We start from the raw sequence: 16,536 nt of genomic DNA on the forward strand, positions 1-16,536 counted from the left end.
GTCTGGTGGAGTCTGTCAGTGTGAACTGCCGGACAGTCAGTCCTGCCACTTGTACACGAAATAGGCCGTTTTCTGGCACTTGCAAGTGGATCAAATTTATATAGCTCAGGGCCAGAAACTCCATAGTATAAATTCCCATCATCCTCCGACTCGTCCTTGGCAATATCGGAATGAAAACGCTCAATTTCATCGCAGCTGAAATCACTCTCTGATTCGCATCTCGCCATTGTTCACACGCTGTTTCCGAATGTTCACAAAGTTTTCGGAGAACGTGACGTCACATCATCTTCGGTAAATTCCGGTCTGTTTTTCGATCACTGACAAAAGTTTTGACTTCAAAGTTAATTTTAGCATAATTTGAGTTTCAAATGTAAGAAAATAATTGCCCAACGATTATTAATGTGATTACAACCTTCGAATCACGCAAAGTCATCAGCGACCCAAAACCTGCTCTTTAAGATCATATGCATTAAAGATCTCAGGGTAATTTTTTTATTTTTTATTTTTTCGAAATGAGCAGGTCAGTGTGGGTGAGCAGCGTCCCTAGTCTTGGCGTTACCTGCCGACAAGAGGATTTGGATCTGCTGGGATGTGTATAATAATTTGCAGACATGCGTAATGGGCCAAATTGCCTTTTGATGTGCTTGAAATACCTTGGGGGTGGGGGTTGAAGTGTATATATGTATATATGTATATATATATATATATATATATATATATATATATATATATATATATATATATATATATATATATATATATATATATGTGTATATAGAATTATCGATGTTGGGGAAAATTGTGAATGCTTAAATTTGCAAGGAACTTCTGAAATGAGTAATGACATCAAAAGCTGTACTACCATGTGGTATTTTTTTTATCTCACTTATTGTTCATGTCATTATAAGCACTAGTGCGGGCCCGTACTTGCGAGTAGTTCAAGAACGATATCAAACCTTGAAAAGGCACATACTCAGGCCCCCAGTGTCATTTGTGATGTCATATCAAACGAAGAAGAAGAAGAATTGTGATGTCAATCGTGCAAAAAAAAAAAAAGAAAGAAGAATAATTGTGACGTCAATCGTGATGTCATAGCACCGTGTCTTGTCATTGGTTGGCAAATAAATGGCCGTAACTTGGGAACCGCTTGTCCGATTAATATTGAACCTTGAAAAGGCACATCCACAGGGCCCCAGCAATATACCTGGCAAGTTTCAATCAGATCGGACCAGTGGTTGTCGAGAAACAGCGGTCGCAGACACACAGACACACACACACAGACACACAGACATTGCTGGAATTATAGATAGATGTTGTCACATTCCTTTTTGTTCATGCAGAACAATCAAGTGGTTGGAGTTGGGAGCGGCTCAACTATAGTGTACGCTGTTCAAAGGTTGGGTGAGTTGTGAGTAAACTGATGTAAAATGTGGTCCTTTTTTGACGTGAGTGTTGAACTTTCAACTTTGCTTTGTGGGAAATAGTCGAGATATTAATGGGTTTTCAGATGTAGTCACAACTTCTAGCATTGAGACAAAAGAAAACGCTCAAAGTTAAACAAACACAAGTGTATTGTGCTATCTACCTTGTACAAATCGACATTATTTGTGTTGTGATTAAGCTTCGCTGTAGTAGCAAGTTTGTCTCTTCCTAAGAAAATGATTTTTGCATTCCAGTGTGTGTGTGTGTGTGTGTGTGTGTGTGTGTGTGTGTGTGTGTGTGTGTGTGTGTGTGTGTGTGTTTGTGTGTGTGTGTGTGTGTGTGTGTGTGTGTGTGTGTGTGTGTGTGTGTGTGTGTGTGTGTGTGTGTGTGTGTGTGTGTGTGTGTGTGTGTGTGTGTGTGTGTGTGTGTGTTTGTGATATATATATATATATATATATATATATATATATATATATATATATATATATATATATATATATATATATATATATATATATATCTCTCGGTAGAGCTACATGGTATAAGTTGAAGGCTTGAAAGTGAGATTGCATTGCCGGCTTGACAACTTTGAAGTTGTGGATCTACTAATGTGCTTCCACGGCCAGAGTTGTGGACCCACTATTTGGAGATTATGTAGGTTGAAAGGGGAGAAATGATTATGAAGAACAAATCCCAGTTGATTATTCCAGAAGTTTGTTTGGTATGAGTCTAGTTACTCTGCCAGTTTCCTTGATCGGTCAGGAAGCTATTAGACCGACTGCATACATTTCAGTTTCTCAGCTTTCTAGATCAGTCTGTGCCTAAAATACGGATTATTGAGAACTGGCAAGTTATCAACTCTTCACAAAGGTGTTTTTTCTCAAACTGAAATTAAATTTTTATCCCCTCACTTTTTGAAAAAAACAGAAATTCACCAAAATTGGTAGTTATGATCAACACATGGCAAGAAGGTGTGAGAATGGTATCATCTTTTTTATTTTTTTGCCCATTCCCACCCCCCCTCCCCCAGGGTAGATTGAAAAGGTCAAATACTGAAAAATGCAATTATGGGCACATTTTTAGCTCACCTTTTCTGGGGAGCTTATGGGATGGCATATCGTCGGTCCGTCCACAAACACATGCAACTTCTGAAACTACACATACAATATCAATGAAACTTCGCCACAATCTTTATCACCCGGTATGTACAAAAGTTTGTTCATAGGAGATAGGGTGCCAGACGGACAGACACATAGACTGAGCCGATTCCAATATCCCCCCCCACCCCACCCCAAGTTTTTTTTTTTTTTCAAAAAGCATGGGGATAACAAAACTTTGCATATGCAATCAATATTGGGGATACATGAAATATGTAACAATTTTTGGGATTTGACTCCCAGGTTCATGCTCCAGTGGGTGGGGACTTGGGGTCACAGGTCAAAATGGAGTTTTTATTATTTTTTTTGTTTTTAATACTCGAAATCTGATATTCGGTCAATCCTGGTGGAACTTTTCGTCATCGTTCAACTTTGTTTTTGCCGGGAAGCGTGTGGATTGGCAATGCAGTGGGGATCTCTAGCTATAGATTTTGCTATAGTCTGGCATTGCTTTAAAATGCAAACTGTCGTGTGGTTTATGGCAAGCTATGTAGCGAATTGTGAGGAGACTGAATTCCACAGACCATATAATATAGTGTTGTTACTGTGTTTGCCAATGTGAACACTTTTCTTTCCTTTATAGTTGAGAGAGTGAAAGAAGAGAAGCTCACCATTACCTGCATTCCAACTTCTTTTCAGGTGTGGGCTCTGTGTTTCATGATGGATCATGTTCTGTGTATAATTAATACACTTTTATATTCCCAAAATGAAGGGTATTCAAAACTTTAACATGCGTTTCATTTAAGCCTTAAATAGAAGTGATCCAAAGTTTTACTGTGATTGCTTGAACACATACAGGTCAGAGAAGGATTGTTATTATTCGGTGCATTCCACAGTTAAGATCACACCTGCTTATATAAAATACCTGTAATGTCTCAGCTACATGAACTGTGAAAGTTTTGTACTGTTGCTGTCTGGTTTAGTGGTATCAAAAAAGCTGATTTGGTAAAATTGCAGAGAATAGCAAAACAGATTGGATAGATCATTGGAGGAGAGATTGAACTATGTACGTGTAATTTCTCATGAAGGAGTTTTAACGAAGGCTAAATCCATTATAAATGCAAAATGGTATCCACACATTGCACATGTTCTGAGTAGATGGTCTAATACAGTGGTTTTCAAACTTCTTTTAGTGGTGACCCAATTTCAGAACCTCTCTCCATCACGCGACCCTAAAGATTCATAATATATATATTATATAAGATAAGATTTCATATGACACAATAACATTTACTGTTTACTTTATTCACCATCGTCATGTTTTCATAGACGAGTACACGGAGAATAGCCGACAGTATCCAAATAGTACAGTTGAATGTTTCAGAAGTTTAGTCCGAATGACATTTAGATATATCAGTGAGAAGGATGAGCCTGTTTTTCAAGAACCAACTTCTCTATTATTGGAGAAGTAGATGACAATGCCAGGATCATATCATGCTCCATTTGTAGGCGATTTCTGTACTTTGTTTTAATCACCACCATGGTGGAGAACGACTGCTCACAAAAGTATGATGAAGGATATGACATGAGAACCTTAATGGCGCGCCGTGACAGGGTCGGGTACGACGGCAGCATTTTGCACCAGAATGTCGACAACGAATTCGTCCACGCAAGAGCCTGTGCTCCTGAATCCTGCTGGAGCTGTACAAGCTCTTCCTGTGCTGTATCATCTTCATCAGCAATCGAGTCCAGTGGAGCCGTGAAAGGGTCCCGAACCACGTAAAAGGACTGCACATCCAGCTCAGGGAAATAGTGCTCGAACTGTTCAATGAGCGACCGAAGGTGACGTGCTATCTCCCCAGAAAGACTGTCGAGCTCAGTATCTTCGTACTGGCAGGTTGTTAGATGCTCCACCAGACGGGGGAATAGGCTGAAGCACTTAATAGCTGCTTTGTCTGCCAGTAATTTTAGAGTCGCCAGAAATCCGCTCGTTTTGTCGTGAAAAATCATGAGGTTGGCATCTTTGCCTTGGAGGGAGCGGTTGAGGACATTGAAATGTTCAAAGATGTCAACGGGATAGCACAGTTCTGACAGCCAAGAGTCCGACTCAAGCAACGCTACCCATGCCGTTTTCCCTTGTGTGCGTAGGAACTCCTTCAGTTCATCTTTGAGCTCGTAAACGCGCAGAAGGTTTCCTCGAGATAACCATCTGACTTGAGTGTAGAATAGTGAATTGTTATGGTTGGCGTCCATCTCCAGGCAGAATAGCCTGAATAACCTCGTGTTGAGGGCGCTCAATTTGATGTGATTCACCATTTTTACGACTTCTGAGAGCACGCTCTGCAAGGTTTCTGGCAAAGTACGAGAGGCGAGCGCTTCTCGGTGAATCATGCAGTGTACCATGGAGGTCTGAGGAGCCACCTCAAGCAATTTAGCCTTGAATCCAGAACGCACTCCAAACACTGCTGGCGTGCCGTCTGTTGTAGAACCGAGCAACTTTCCGAAGTCCAGATCATGGTCACAATAAAACTGCTCTACTTTCCCAAAAACGTCCTCGCCTTTGGTGGTGGCCTCCAATGGTTTGATGAGCAGAGGCTCATCGACAAAGTTATCAGCCTTGATGAAGCGGACCCAGACGATGAGTTGCGCGTATGATGCGATATCAGTGGACTCGTGCAATTGTATGGCGTGCCACGGCGATTCCTTGATCTTCTGTACGACCTGAGCCGTTGTGTCCAGGCTCATATATTCAATTCTGCGTTGGATGGTGTTGTCAGAGAGGGGGTATAACTGCCAGTTTCTTCACCGCTTCCTCCCCAACCATCAGAGATACCATGTCCTTTGCACATGGCAGCACGAGTTCTTCCGCAATGGAGTGAGGCTTTTTAGTCTTGGCAACATGGAGCGACACTCGATATGAGGCCTCTAATGCCCGAGAATTGGTCTGATGGCATGTACCCTCTCTGTGAAGACGCGTATTCTTGAGAGCAAGAAGTTTCCTCTCAAAGAACGCTCTCTCCTTATCCTGATAAGGCACATGTTTTGTGGTCAAATGCCTCTGCAACTTATTTTGTTTCATAGACTCCGTAGAAAGCACTTCGAAACAAATCACACACTGAGGCCTCTGTGCCCCACTTTTATCCACCACGTAGTAAAATCCAAGGTCCAGAAATTTATCCTGGTAATAACATTCTCGAGATTGGCTGGTGGCCGGTGCTGCCATCACAAATACCGTCTCGAGTCGTACGTGGAGACGTGAATAGATGTTAATGATTCAGAGTCTGAGTCTGAGAGGCCGTGGATCAAACCACTAATTTCCCGCCAAAATGAACCGCCCTTCAGCGAGCCCGCGCATCGACTGGATCCCATTCCAGGCGACATGTTGCGCCGGTTCCCATACTTTGAACGAACCGTTTATATTACATCCCGTAAAAGCGAACACCGATCGAAAATAGACAATTTTTTTTTGCTGCAAGCGGACGCCTGCGACCCCACGAAATTTGCTTGGCGACCCCACTTGGGGTCGGCCCCCGGGTTTGAAAAACCAAGGTCTAATAGGAGGTTAAGAGGTTTCATGTGCAGAAACAGTCGATTTTTGAAATGGTTTGTTTCGGTTTCTGTTCACGGTTTGAAAGTCGGTGATATTAAAGTGGTTACAAGGTGGTTGTGGGAATACTGTAGTTATCTGTTGAATTGTTTGTTCGCTTTGTGCTTTTTTTATCGTGGGTTTTGTTGTGCTATAGCTATTGTTTTTGTCATTTTATTATCCCCCTTTGATTTTTGGAGAAAAGGGGATACAGTGGGGTGGTGGGGTTGTGTGCATTGTAATTGGGTTTGTCTGTCTGTCTGTCTCTCTGTCTGTCCATCATGCTTTCTCCAATATAATATACGGGCGGATGCTTCTCCTTTTATCAAGTGATGCAAAAATAAATAATCTACTATAATTTATCTTGCGATCCCAGAACCAAGCAAAAAATGTATTGTTATAGTCATCCGGTCGTTCCAGTTCAAATCCAGCGAGTTGTCTCAACACAATTGTCACGGTTGACTGCTTCGTGGCCTTCCCTGGCCAGATCTTTTGTCTAAATGCTGCGATCTTGTATGGCTTGGAAGGCCGAATCGGCCCAGCGTTATGCCAATTAGGCCGGGCAAACCCGAGACGAGTGATGTTTTCCGGGTGTGCGGTGTTTAATAACCATGGCCAATCGATCCATCAATGTGTCTTTCTTAACCACCAAATGAGAACCATGACAGTCAGAATTCACCCTGAGAACAAGTAGGTTTAATTACAAAAGTTCCAGAGAGGGGAATATACAGGAAGTAACAAGTAGGTATTAAATTTCAACCCATTCTCCACCACCAATTATTGTACTCGTGGATGAAACGATCAACCCGGGGTTCCTTAATTATCCTAAGCCTTTGGGTCCGAACAGACAGACCGTTTGATGGAGCTAAAGCGGGTAGGGCAAGACAAAAGTGCTTTGCGGTCAACCCGACGAAGCTTGCAGGATGGGTCTGCAGTCCTGGCTGGCAGGCGGAAGGGATGAACATCCCACTAGCTGAGTCGAAGGTTGTATGGTGTCTATCGGATAACCTTTATTGTTGATATAGTGTTTATATCAAACTCATTGCGATTGTTTCTCTAAAACTAATTTCGATAAGCTTAACTATACTTTTCTGGATCATTCCTGTTGGTTTGAATTTCCATTAGATCAATAAATAATTGATAAAACAAAAAGTAAAAAGGGGGATTTTCCCATCCAAGCTTCTGAATACAGCATTGTGCTCTGTTGAGCTGAACTGCATGTATTCACACCCCTGTCAATTTGGTTTCCCATCAGCTTTGTTTTTCACACAGTGTTCGGCAATTAATTTGTCTTTTCATTCAATGACAATCATTTGATACAAAGCTCTGTGTGTTCCTGCTGTGATTTCGCTATGCTGACCACCACCATGATCTCTCCATTTTCCAACTAGTCCCGCCAACTTTTGCTTTCCCATGGCCTGCCCATTGGAAACCTTGATACCAGCCCATCGGTGAGTTGTGGCCCTCGTACTCGGATGTAGCATTGTGCGGGAGGGCTTTGGAGAGAGAAAATGACCTGGGATCAAGACTGCTTGTAGATGTGATTTCAAGGTGTACAATTGTTCACAGATCGATGTTGCCATTGATGGTGCTGATGAAGTGGATGCAGAACTTGTATGCATAAAAGGTGGAGGGTGAGAATAACTAATTTTATTGCTCTTTCATTGTCATTGCTATCCAACATGGCAAAAGTGTTTTTTGTTGACTGTTTGTCTCATTATTCTTCAGGGGATGCCACACACAGGAAAAGATTGTAGCTAGCTGTGCCAAGGACTTTATCATCATCGCCGATTATCGGTGAGAGTTTCCATACTTTTGTTGATTATTCAACACTCCAATGTGTAAAATAAATTTTATGGCTGGGAGGCATGGCTGGCAAAGGGAAATGATACGGAAGATGCTTTTTAGAGCTGAAACCTGTTGTGAAACATTTTAATTGTGTTCTTTACAGAATGATTATTGTTTGCAGGAAAGCATCACAGAAGCTTGGTGAACAGTGGAATAAAGGTGTACCCATCGAGGTTGTTCCCATGGCATACGTTCCAGTGTGCAGGACAGTGACAAAGCAGTTTGGTGGTCACGTAATTCTCCGAATGGCTGTGAACAAAGCGGTGAGCCCACGCGAGTGAGGGGATTTGGAATCTGCATGCATATTTGGTTGTTCGTCATAATGATCACCTTGACACATGTTCTTATGTTGGGGATGGTCATACATGTTTATGAGATAAAACACGACAGCAGTTGAAAAGTAAGCATAAACGGCTCTGGGTGAAATACTGCCATTGCTGTGAAAATGTGAAAACGTTCACATGGCAAAATACAGGCAAATGAAAAAAAATATATGATCAGTATCAGTAAGCAGAAGAAAATGAGGACTCTGAGGAAGGAGAAAAGAAAGTATGGCATTGAGAGTTGATGTGCACTGAAATGGATGTCTGCAAGTTTTGGTACCTGATGAGGAAGAAACCTGATGGCCACTCCTGGTGAATCTTGGTGTTGGCTTAGCGGTGAGGGTGGTGGCTTGGGATCCTCGGGAACTGAGTTCAAGCCCCGTTGGCTGCTGAATTAACACCAGGGGGTTGACTCAGCCTGTCATCCTTCCGAGGTCGGCAAAGTGAGTACCAGTGTACTGGTAATCGGGCATTGCATCAGCGGCATGTCCGTGCCCCTAACCAATGATGCAACCAGCAGCCAAAAAGGCTGCACATGAAGGGAAGGGGGACTTCTGGTGAGCAGGAGAAACCTGATGAGGAACATCAATTATTTGTCCATATTTTAATTACTCTTGATTCATTGTGTGCTGTTTTTTTATTATTATTATTATTATTATTATCTTGGGGAGTTGGAGGCACAGAAATGGCAGAGAAAAAGAAAAATCTGTATCTGGTTATGCAGCTCTTTTAGAGTCAGAGCTCAAGGAGCATTCCCCTTCCTCAGAGCTATAGAGATATCTGTAATTTGGCCATGAGCCTTGCCCTTGTCAGACGTACAAGAAAGCAGCATTTGATCGCAGGAAAGTGCTAACTTGAGAGTAATCGTCGTTAACTCTTCTCAGTACCAGTGACCAAATGTGTGAAGGCCAAAGCAGCTTCAGGGAGAGGTTCACATGTAAGAGCTATTTCTCAATTATTTGTCATTATCTTAATTTTTCTTGATTTATTGTATGGTGTCTTTTTATATATTTATTTAATTTTAATTTTTTTTTTTTTTAAATTAACATCATTTTATGAATTGTACTTGTTTAATTTAATTGAGTGCTCTGAAAAGTGCTGTGGACTTTGTCGTGCCGTGATGTCACAGACTCTGTTGATCTTTAACCTCCAGGGACCCGTGGTGACGGACAATGGAAATTTTATCTTGGACTGGCAGTTTGACTGTCAGCAAGACTGGGCAGCAGTGAATACTGCCATTAAACTTATTCCCGGTGAGAAACTTATCTGACATTCAAAAACACAGTCACCGCTTGCCATTTTTCAGAGATACATAATGGAGATGGTGTGAATTGGTGGGATTTTTTTTCTTCTTCTTTGTTTGTTTGTTTGCTTGCTTGTTTGTCATGTCCCCTGGATTGGCAGATTTAAGAATAGCTTCATATGTTAGCTCGTCACAATTTTGCCACATGAACACCGCAATAGGACTTTAATGGCCATTCTGATATAGGACACAAGCTGCCTTGAGTATTTCTCTTGCAGTACAACACTGACTGGCAAGATGGCTTAGAGGTACATACATTCGGCTCTGAACCGTTTCACCTGGGTTTGCATCTTGGCCCAGATAGAAACTTCCATCCTGGCGTCTTGCAGGCAGGACGATGCATCAATATGTGTGCTCTCCTTCGGATGGATGTGAAACTGGGAGTCATGACTCCTGGTTTAGTTGGTGGATATTAAATATCCCATTGTGTCCTTCATGAATAGTATGAGAGCTATCGCCAGCACCCTGAACAAATTACAAACACCTGCCTTAACCGACGGGGGACACTGCATCAGTGGTACAACCATGGCCCCAGCCATTGATGTAACTTGCAGCCTTGAGCTACCTAGAAAAGAAGTAGCACAACATTGTGAGCATTGGGATAAGGAGGTTGCTTTACAAACACACTCCAACACCTCAGGTACAATGCACTATTAAACATGATAGTGTATCATCGTGAGTTCCATATTTACCATGACATTGTAATGGTTTCCTGGAACCTTCGAGCTGAGCCAAACATGTCGATAAGTAGTATGTGTGAATGTGCGTGGGTTTTAATTGCAGTACAAACCAAATTGTGCAGTATAACTGAGTAAATGGAATCTGATGTTGAAAAAAAAACGTTTCTTTTCAAATTGCCAGTGTTAAAATGGGTGAGGGTCAACTGCACAATGAATCGATGAATAATGATGTCTGCAACATACCGTGGTGATTCCATTTTGGGAATCCCAGATGATCATTGAACTTATTATTATCATTATTTTTGTGATGTTTGCCAGAGATACATTGATGGGAATCCAAGTGTTTTCAAGGACAATTTCCAACAAATTGATGTCATAATCTCATTTTATTCTGTTGTTTTATTTTATTATATATTTTTAAATTTTAAAATCGATGGAGTTATCTTCTGTTTTGAACAGACAACTACTGAATCGTCACTCGCTCTTTCTCAAGATTGAGAATCTAGTACCTAGAACTCCCATGATGATATTTTGAGAAAAACAATTTGGTAACATGACTGCGATTTGCTTGAAGAATGGACCATGACCCACTTATCGCAGACCAAGGGGTGATTTTTAGTTTAATGGGAGTCGTCTTGACCAAGTCGAATGCAAGGCAAACCTGAAGCAACTTTTGGGCGATGCCGCAGCGTTGTTGTGGATGATTGCCTTGTTTTTTGACAGGCGAATCACTGCAGTTTACATCTTGTTCAAGTTGTGTTTATGTTGTAGGGCACTGGACAATATATTTTGTTTGTTTAGGGTGCTGGCACTAGCTTGTCAAATCTTTGCGAAATATGCCGTGGGATCTTTCAGGTCCATTAACTAATTCTAGCACACGGAACACCTGGGTGTGCTCCGGCTTTCAAAAGGAATTCGCCACTGTGGCTAATCCAGGTTTAGAATGATTAGCCACAGGAGAAAGGAAATAGCCACATATTTTATTCCAATTTTTTTTAGCAATATTGTTGCGGATTCGCGCCCGCAGGCGTGCGAACGGCCACGTAACTCGAATCGCGGCACGTCGCCCACCGGACGGACAATCCCGTCGTGACCCTCTCGGACTAACGCCGGGAACTAGTCACGGGTGGACCTTTCGGCCTCACCACGATCGTGCCAATCGGCCCCCCGCGTGGGATAGGGTTGCTCGCCAAATTCGACCTACCTAAGTACCCACACGGAGGGTAGACCGGGCGATCGCACCTCGCCGCAGGTCGACTTCGGACACGGGCCACTTTAAGCGACCCGTTCCGTACTATCGGGATAACCGAGCGGTGTTATCGTCGGCCTCGACGGTTCGATTAATTATCGGGCGTTTTACCCCACGACCAACCCTTTACGTGAAGTAAGATGGAGATTCAATAAAGGAAAAGACGAAGCGAAACGGGAAAAACAGTTCAACATAAAGCACATTTATTTCGCGATGGCACACGGATAGCACACATATACAATTATACACCAAAAGCAAATGTAAAAGAAGAAACACCACAATAATGCACAAAAAGCAAATGTAAAAGTGAAACACAATGCAGATCTACAACCGACTACCGGGCACACGGCAACACTTATACAGTTTTACTTCACAGACGGCGCCGACAACACATATACTCAAAGCAAAAGAAAAAGGGACCACCCTCCACTATGAGGGGGCAGACGGGCCTGGGGCCGAGACCGCGTCGAGCCTACCCGTCTGGTGATGAGCCGCAAAATGGCGGTGGCGCCCCGACTCCGCTGGCCTCGCGGACAGTGTCTGGAATGGGGTGGGAACGGGGCCCCCTTCTCGCACTATCTCAGCGCGGGGGGGAAACAGGAGGGGGTTGTTGATGCTCGGGGGAAGGAGGATATCTCGCTGGCTCGGGTCCCGCGACGAGCGTCTCCACCGCGACCTCGGTCGCGTTACCGGCCTCTCCTCTCCGCAGCTCCCCGACTCTGACACGAGCGCCCCCTCGACTGCCTTCGCCGCCACCACCTCTCCAACTCTCCACAGCTCTGTCCAACTGCTTTCTCCGACTCTTCTCTTCACTGACTTCCCAACTCAACTCCCCTGCCGGCGAGCGAACGCGGCCCTTTATAGCCCCCGGGGCCTCGCTCCTTCACCTTCGACCCTTTACCTCTGGCTGGCTCCCCATTGGACAGAGGAAAAGTGGGCGTGAATGCTTTTTGATCCATGAATCTGCATATAGCGATATTACTCCGACGCACCTGGAGGCGGGGCCAAATCGCCCCATGCTCGCTGATAGGACGGAACAGAAGTGGGCGTGAGTCGTTTTTGATCCGATTTCTTCGGAAAGGCTGGTGTTTCTGCACCCGCTGCTCGGTGCGCGCCCTGCACGAGTCCAGTATCGGTGCCCACAAGCGGCGCGGGAATGACGGTGATGTGATGGTTGCGAGGGCGAGTTGTGACGGTAAAGGTCGTGGCTGTTGTTGTGAAACGGCGTTGCGGTTGGTGGTTGTTGTGTGATGGCTATTGAGACGTGGTTGGTGGTGGTTGTGATGGTAGTAATGGCGGCTGGTCCAAAATAAAGATAGTAAAAGAAAAACGGCTATCTAGAGGGGTCGCAGCCCGAATGAATGACATTTATTCCCTCGAAACAACGGGTTTGGGCCTAACTACACATATACTTACAGAGATATCTCACCTAAGGGACCTGAATGGTGGTTTGCGAATTTCGTCAACCACAACAATATGAAATAATAAGTTACTTTTAAGGCGGATGTGTGAGTTTGATGGGTGAGGTTGGTTGGATGAGTGAGTTGGATGAGTGAGTTTGACGTGTGAGATTGGTTGAATGAACGACCATCAGGGGAGGTGGTGATTGTGAGGGATGGTGTGTGTGTGTGTGTGTGTGTGTGTGTGTGTGTGTGTGTGTGTGTGTGTGTGTGTGTGTGTGTGTGTGTGTGTGTGTGTGTGTGTGTGTGTGTGTGTGTGTGTGTGTGTGTTGGGGCGGGGGGTATGGTCGTTGTGCCTTTAGTAGGTGGGGGATTGGGGTGGTTGTGGACCAGGATTGGACCAACCTCATGCCAGTCAAACTCACTCATCCAACTAATCTCACCCAACAACTTCACTCATCCAACCAATCTCACACATCAAACTCTCATCCAACCAATCTCACACATCAAACTCACACTTCCAACCAATGTCACACATCAAACTCACTTATACAACCAATCTCACCCATCAACTTCACTCATCCAACCAACCAAAGTCACCCATCAAACTCTCTCTCATCCAAACAAACTCGTACTACTACTGATTGTGTCAAAACTCACCTGGCAACCACTGACCAAACGAAGCATGCAGCGCCGAGTAGCGCAGAATCATGCCGAATCATTCCCGGGGGGGGGGGGGGGGAATAAAAAAAATTAAAATAACATTTTGAGACGAGAATCATGGGAATCTTACGTGATTTCGGTCGACTTTTTTTTTACTAGAAACTCGTTAAAAACTACTAAAGTTAGTATATATAAGCTTGTACGAAATCACGCGTGATTCCCGTAATCAAAACATACAAAATGGTGGCCGTCTCGGCCGTCTCAACGAAGGTTGAATTCTGTGCTAAAATCACCCAACATTCATCTAAAACTGGTAAAAAAACCACTAAAACATGGATTAGCCACAGTGGCTAATGGGTGGTTTAAAATATTAGCCACAGGTAAGGGGGATTTGCCCTGTGGCGAGCGGCAGCGCACACCCAGAACACTGAACTTAATGTCCACATGAAGGATGTCACACTTTGTGATGCAACGCCCTGCATGCAAAGCACCAATCAGACAGTTTATAGTCAGATGGAGAATTGTTACCCAGAATAGATAGTTCAAAGGTAAGTACACTACCTCTTCACCATCCCATCAGACTTTATTTTATCGATGCCATTCTGTTGTCATATTTCTGTTATGTCATTGTTGTCATCAACTATTCTGATATTTCTGTTGTCATGAGAGAAAATGTTGTGAAACACACATGCTGCGAAGCATGTTGACCTCCCTGGGTATTAAACATTGCAACGGATGATGTTCATCAGTATGCTAATTGCCACTCATGTTCCTTTTGTCACAGGAGTTGTGGAAACCGGCCTCTTTGTTAAGATGGCCATCAAAGCATATTTTGGAATGGCGGATGGGACGGTGACTGTACGAGACCGAAATGCCTGAAACTGGTCCACCTGGTGGCAGTTGCATCTCTCCCTTTGTGGTGGGGACCCATTGATGTCATTATCGTGATACCGTACTCACTGTTCGTGCTATTGATGAAATTGGACAGCACCATGTTATGAACATTTCCGTTGTAATCGAGTGCTGTGAATGATTTTTGTTCTTCCCAAAACAAATCAGTTGGGAAATTGTCTTGTTATTGTGTATGGCATTGATTAAATAAATAAGTATTTTGTTTTAAGTACTATTTGTGAAGTACTGCATACCAATCTAGGATTGTACCTCAACTCAAAACAAACATGTTTCAGTGCACTATGGGACAAGCTCTCCATCAATTCATTTTGAGGGATTTTTTGAGCATACTGGCCTTCCTTTCCAAGGGTTGATTGGCCAGAGTGGGCTGCCACAAGAATTGAACCTACACCAGCCAGCAGAGAACAAAATCACTCTTTACCCACTCCACTCCACCAAAAAAAAAAAAAAAATTTACCACCAAAAGGTTTTGGAAAATACATCACCAAGCTGCTCTACACCACAATGTACAAATATCACATTGTAGGAGTGTTTGTATGTCACCAAGTACTGCTTAACACCGCATAAAGGAATTGGGGGATGGCCAGACGGGGCCCCCTGGAGTATCGACGGAAAGTGTACGTAGCAACATGCTGTGGCACATGCTCCTGATGTATGTATGTATGAATGAAGGAACAGTCTGTGATGGAATGAAGGAAGTCCTTTTCGCTCCAGCTTCCAATAATGGTCCGTGTTTTGCACAGTCTGTAAAGCTGACAAAGTATCAGGACAAGCACCAAATCAAAATTAAGTTGGATTTTTCTATTGGACAGCAGATCAATAGTTTCCAATCAACATGAAGCTGATAATCCTTCTCTCTTTGAAGTGTTAAATGCAGGAATGTGGAATTCAAATCCAAACTATTTCACAAACTCATGTCAACACAATTGGCATTCCGATTGTTAAGAATCTGCAAAAGACGACAGGTAAAATATCACGTCGGCTACACCATGATATTGGGCCACGAGGCGAGGTTAACTACTATGTTGATTTGGCAATTGTCTTGATGTCCTTGTTTTTCCTCGAATCAAATGTACATTTGCTGATCTATGAGCCTTTAACACACAAAAAAACCTACATTGTCAAGATCTCATTAAAACCTCCTCGACTAGACCTCTTTGCTCTGCCTTGGATTCACTTTTATTTATTTTGAACACAGCACAAGGCCACGGGTGGCATCATTTGCTGTGGTGGCTGTGTTGTTTATATAGTGCAAAGTCCTGCTCGAACCAATGTGCCCCACATTGTAGATTAGGGCAGGAATTTGTTCAGGGTGTCGATGATACTCTGCTTACTTTTTGTCAAGGACACCGTGGGATCTTTTACATCCACCAACTAATGTTGGCAGACGGGACATCCAGTTTAATTTTCACCTGAGGGACGGCACACCTCGCCTTATTCACACATACCTTGCCTTATTCATGAGTTGGTAATTACCTCCGCCACAGATGGTGGACGGAGGTTGTTTTCACCCGTTTGTTGTTTGTTTGTTTGTTACTTGTGAAATCGAAAATTTGCAAAATTTGCAAAAAAATATACTAGTTGGTCAGGTCTGTTATTCTGTCTGTCTGTCAATTGCCTCCAGGTCACATTTATACTTTGATCTTCACGAAACTTAACCACCTGGACGAGTTAATCGCAAGCAAGAAGCCTATTGTTTTTGAGGCCAAAAGGTCAAGGTCACATAAATCGTCAAATTTCATCCGATTTCCTTGATATATATGTATATATTTATTATTATTATTATTATTATATACAACTGAAAAAACATGGGCAGACGGTGAACCATTAGTGAGGTGAAGCCTCGGTTGACCCATGTGAATATGTCTTAATTACATCGTGTTTGAATGTGAGTTGAACTGCAAGTACATCTAATAATTACCTATGATTGGACCAGGACTACGTCTAAATGTGGACTGTTGGAACGTACCGTTGAGACCAACATACCCCTTGGACCTTTTTGACAATTTGAATCTTTGAACCTAACCTTTTATGACCCTATAATACCCCCTTA

At 43.1% G+C, this 16,536-nt stretch overlaps 1 protein-coding gene across 3 annotated transcripts in view; it reads left to right on the plus strand.

Moving 5' to 3' along the window:
• The window catches only part of RPIA (ribose 5-phosphate isomerase A), an 18,423-nt gene extending 2,788 nt beyond the window's left edge, over positions 1-15,635 (plus strand). For all 3 annotated transcript variants that reach the window (XM_085850561.1, XM_085850560.1, XM_085850562.1), the window contains exons 2-9: positions 1,341-1,401; positions 3,163-3,218; positions 7,497-7,556; positions 7,675-7,739; positions 7,834-7,902; positions 8,075-8,216; positions 9,430-9,529; positions 14,356-15,635. In XM_085850561.1, coding sequence (XP_085706687.1) covers positions 1,341-1,401; positions 3,163-3,218; positions 7,497-7,556; positions 7,675-7,739; positions 7,834-7,902; positions 8,075-8,216; positions 9,430-9,529; positions 14,356-14,450 — 648 coding nt within the window. In that variant the 3' untranslated portion in view covers positions 14,451-15,635. The remainder of the gene's footprint in view (positions 1-1,340; positions 1,402-3,162; positions 3,219-7,496; positions 7,557-7,674; positions 7,740-7,833; positions 7,903-8,074; positions 8,217-9,429; positions 9,530-14,355) is intronic.
• The last annotated feature ends 901 nt before the right edge of the window (positions 15,636-16,536 follow it).

This window comes from Eptatretus burgeri, chromosome 12 (assembly GCF_056783735.1).
Source record: "Eptatretus burgeri isolate ZD-2024b chromosome 12, Ebu_testis_v1, whole genome shotgun sequence".
Classification (NCBI taxonomy): domain Eukaryota; kingdom Metazoa; phylum Chordata; class Myxini; order Myxiniformes; family Myxinidae; genus Eptatretus; species Eptatretus burgeri.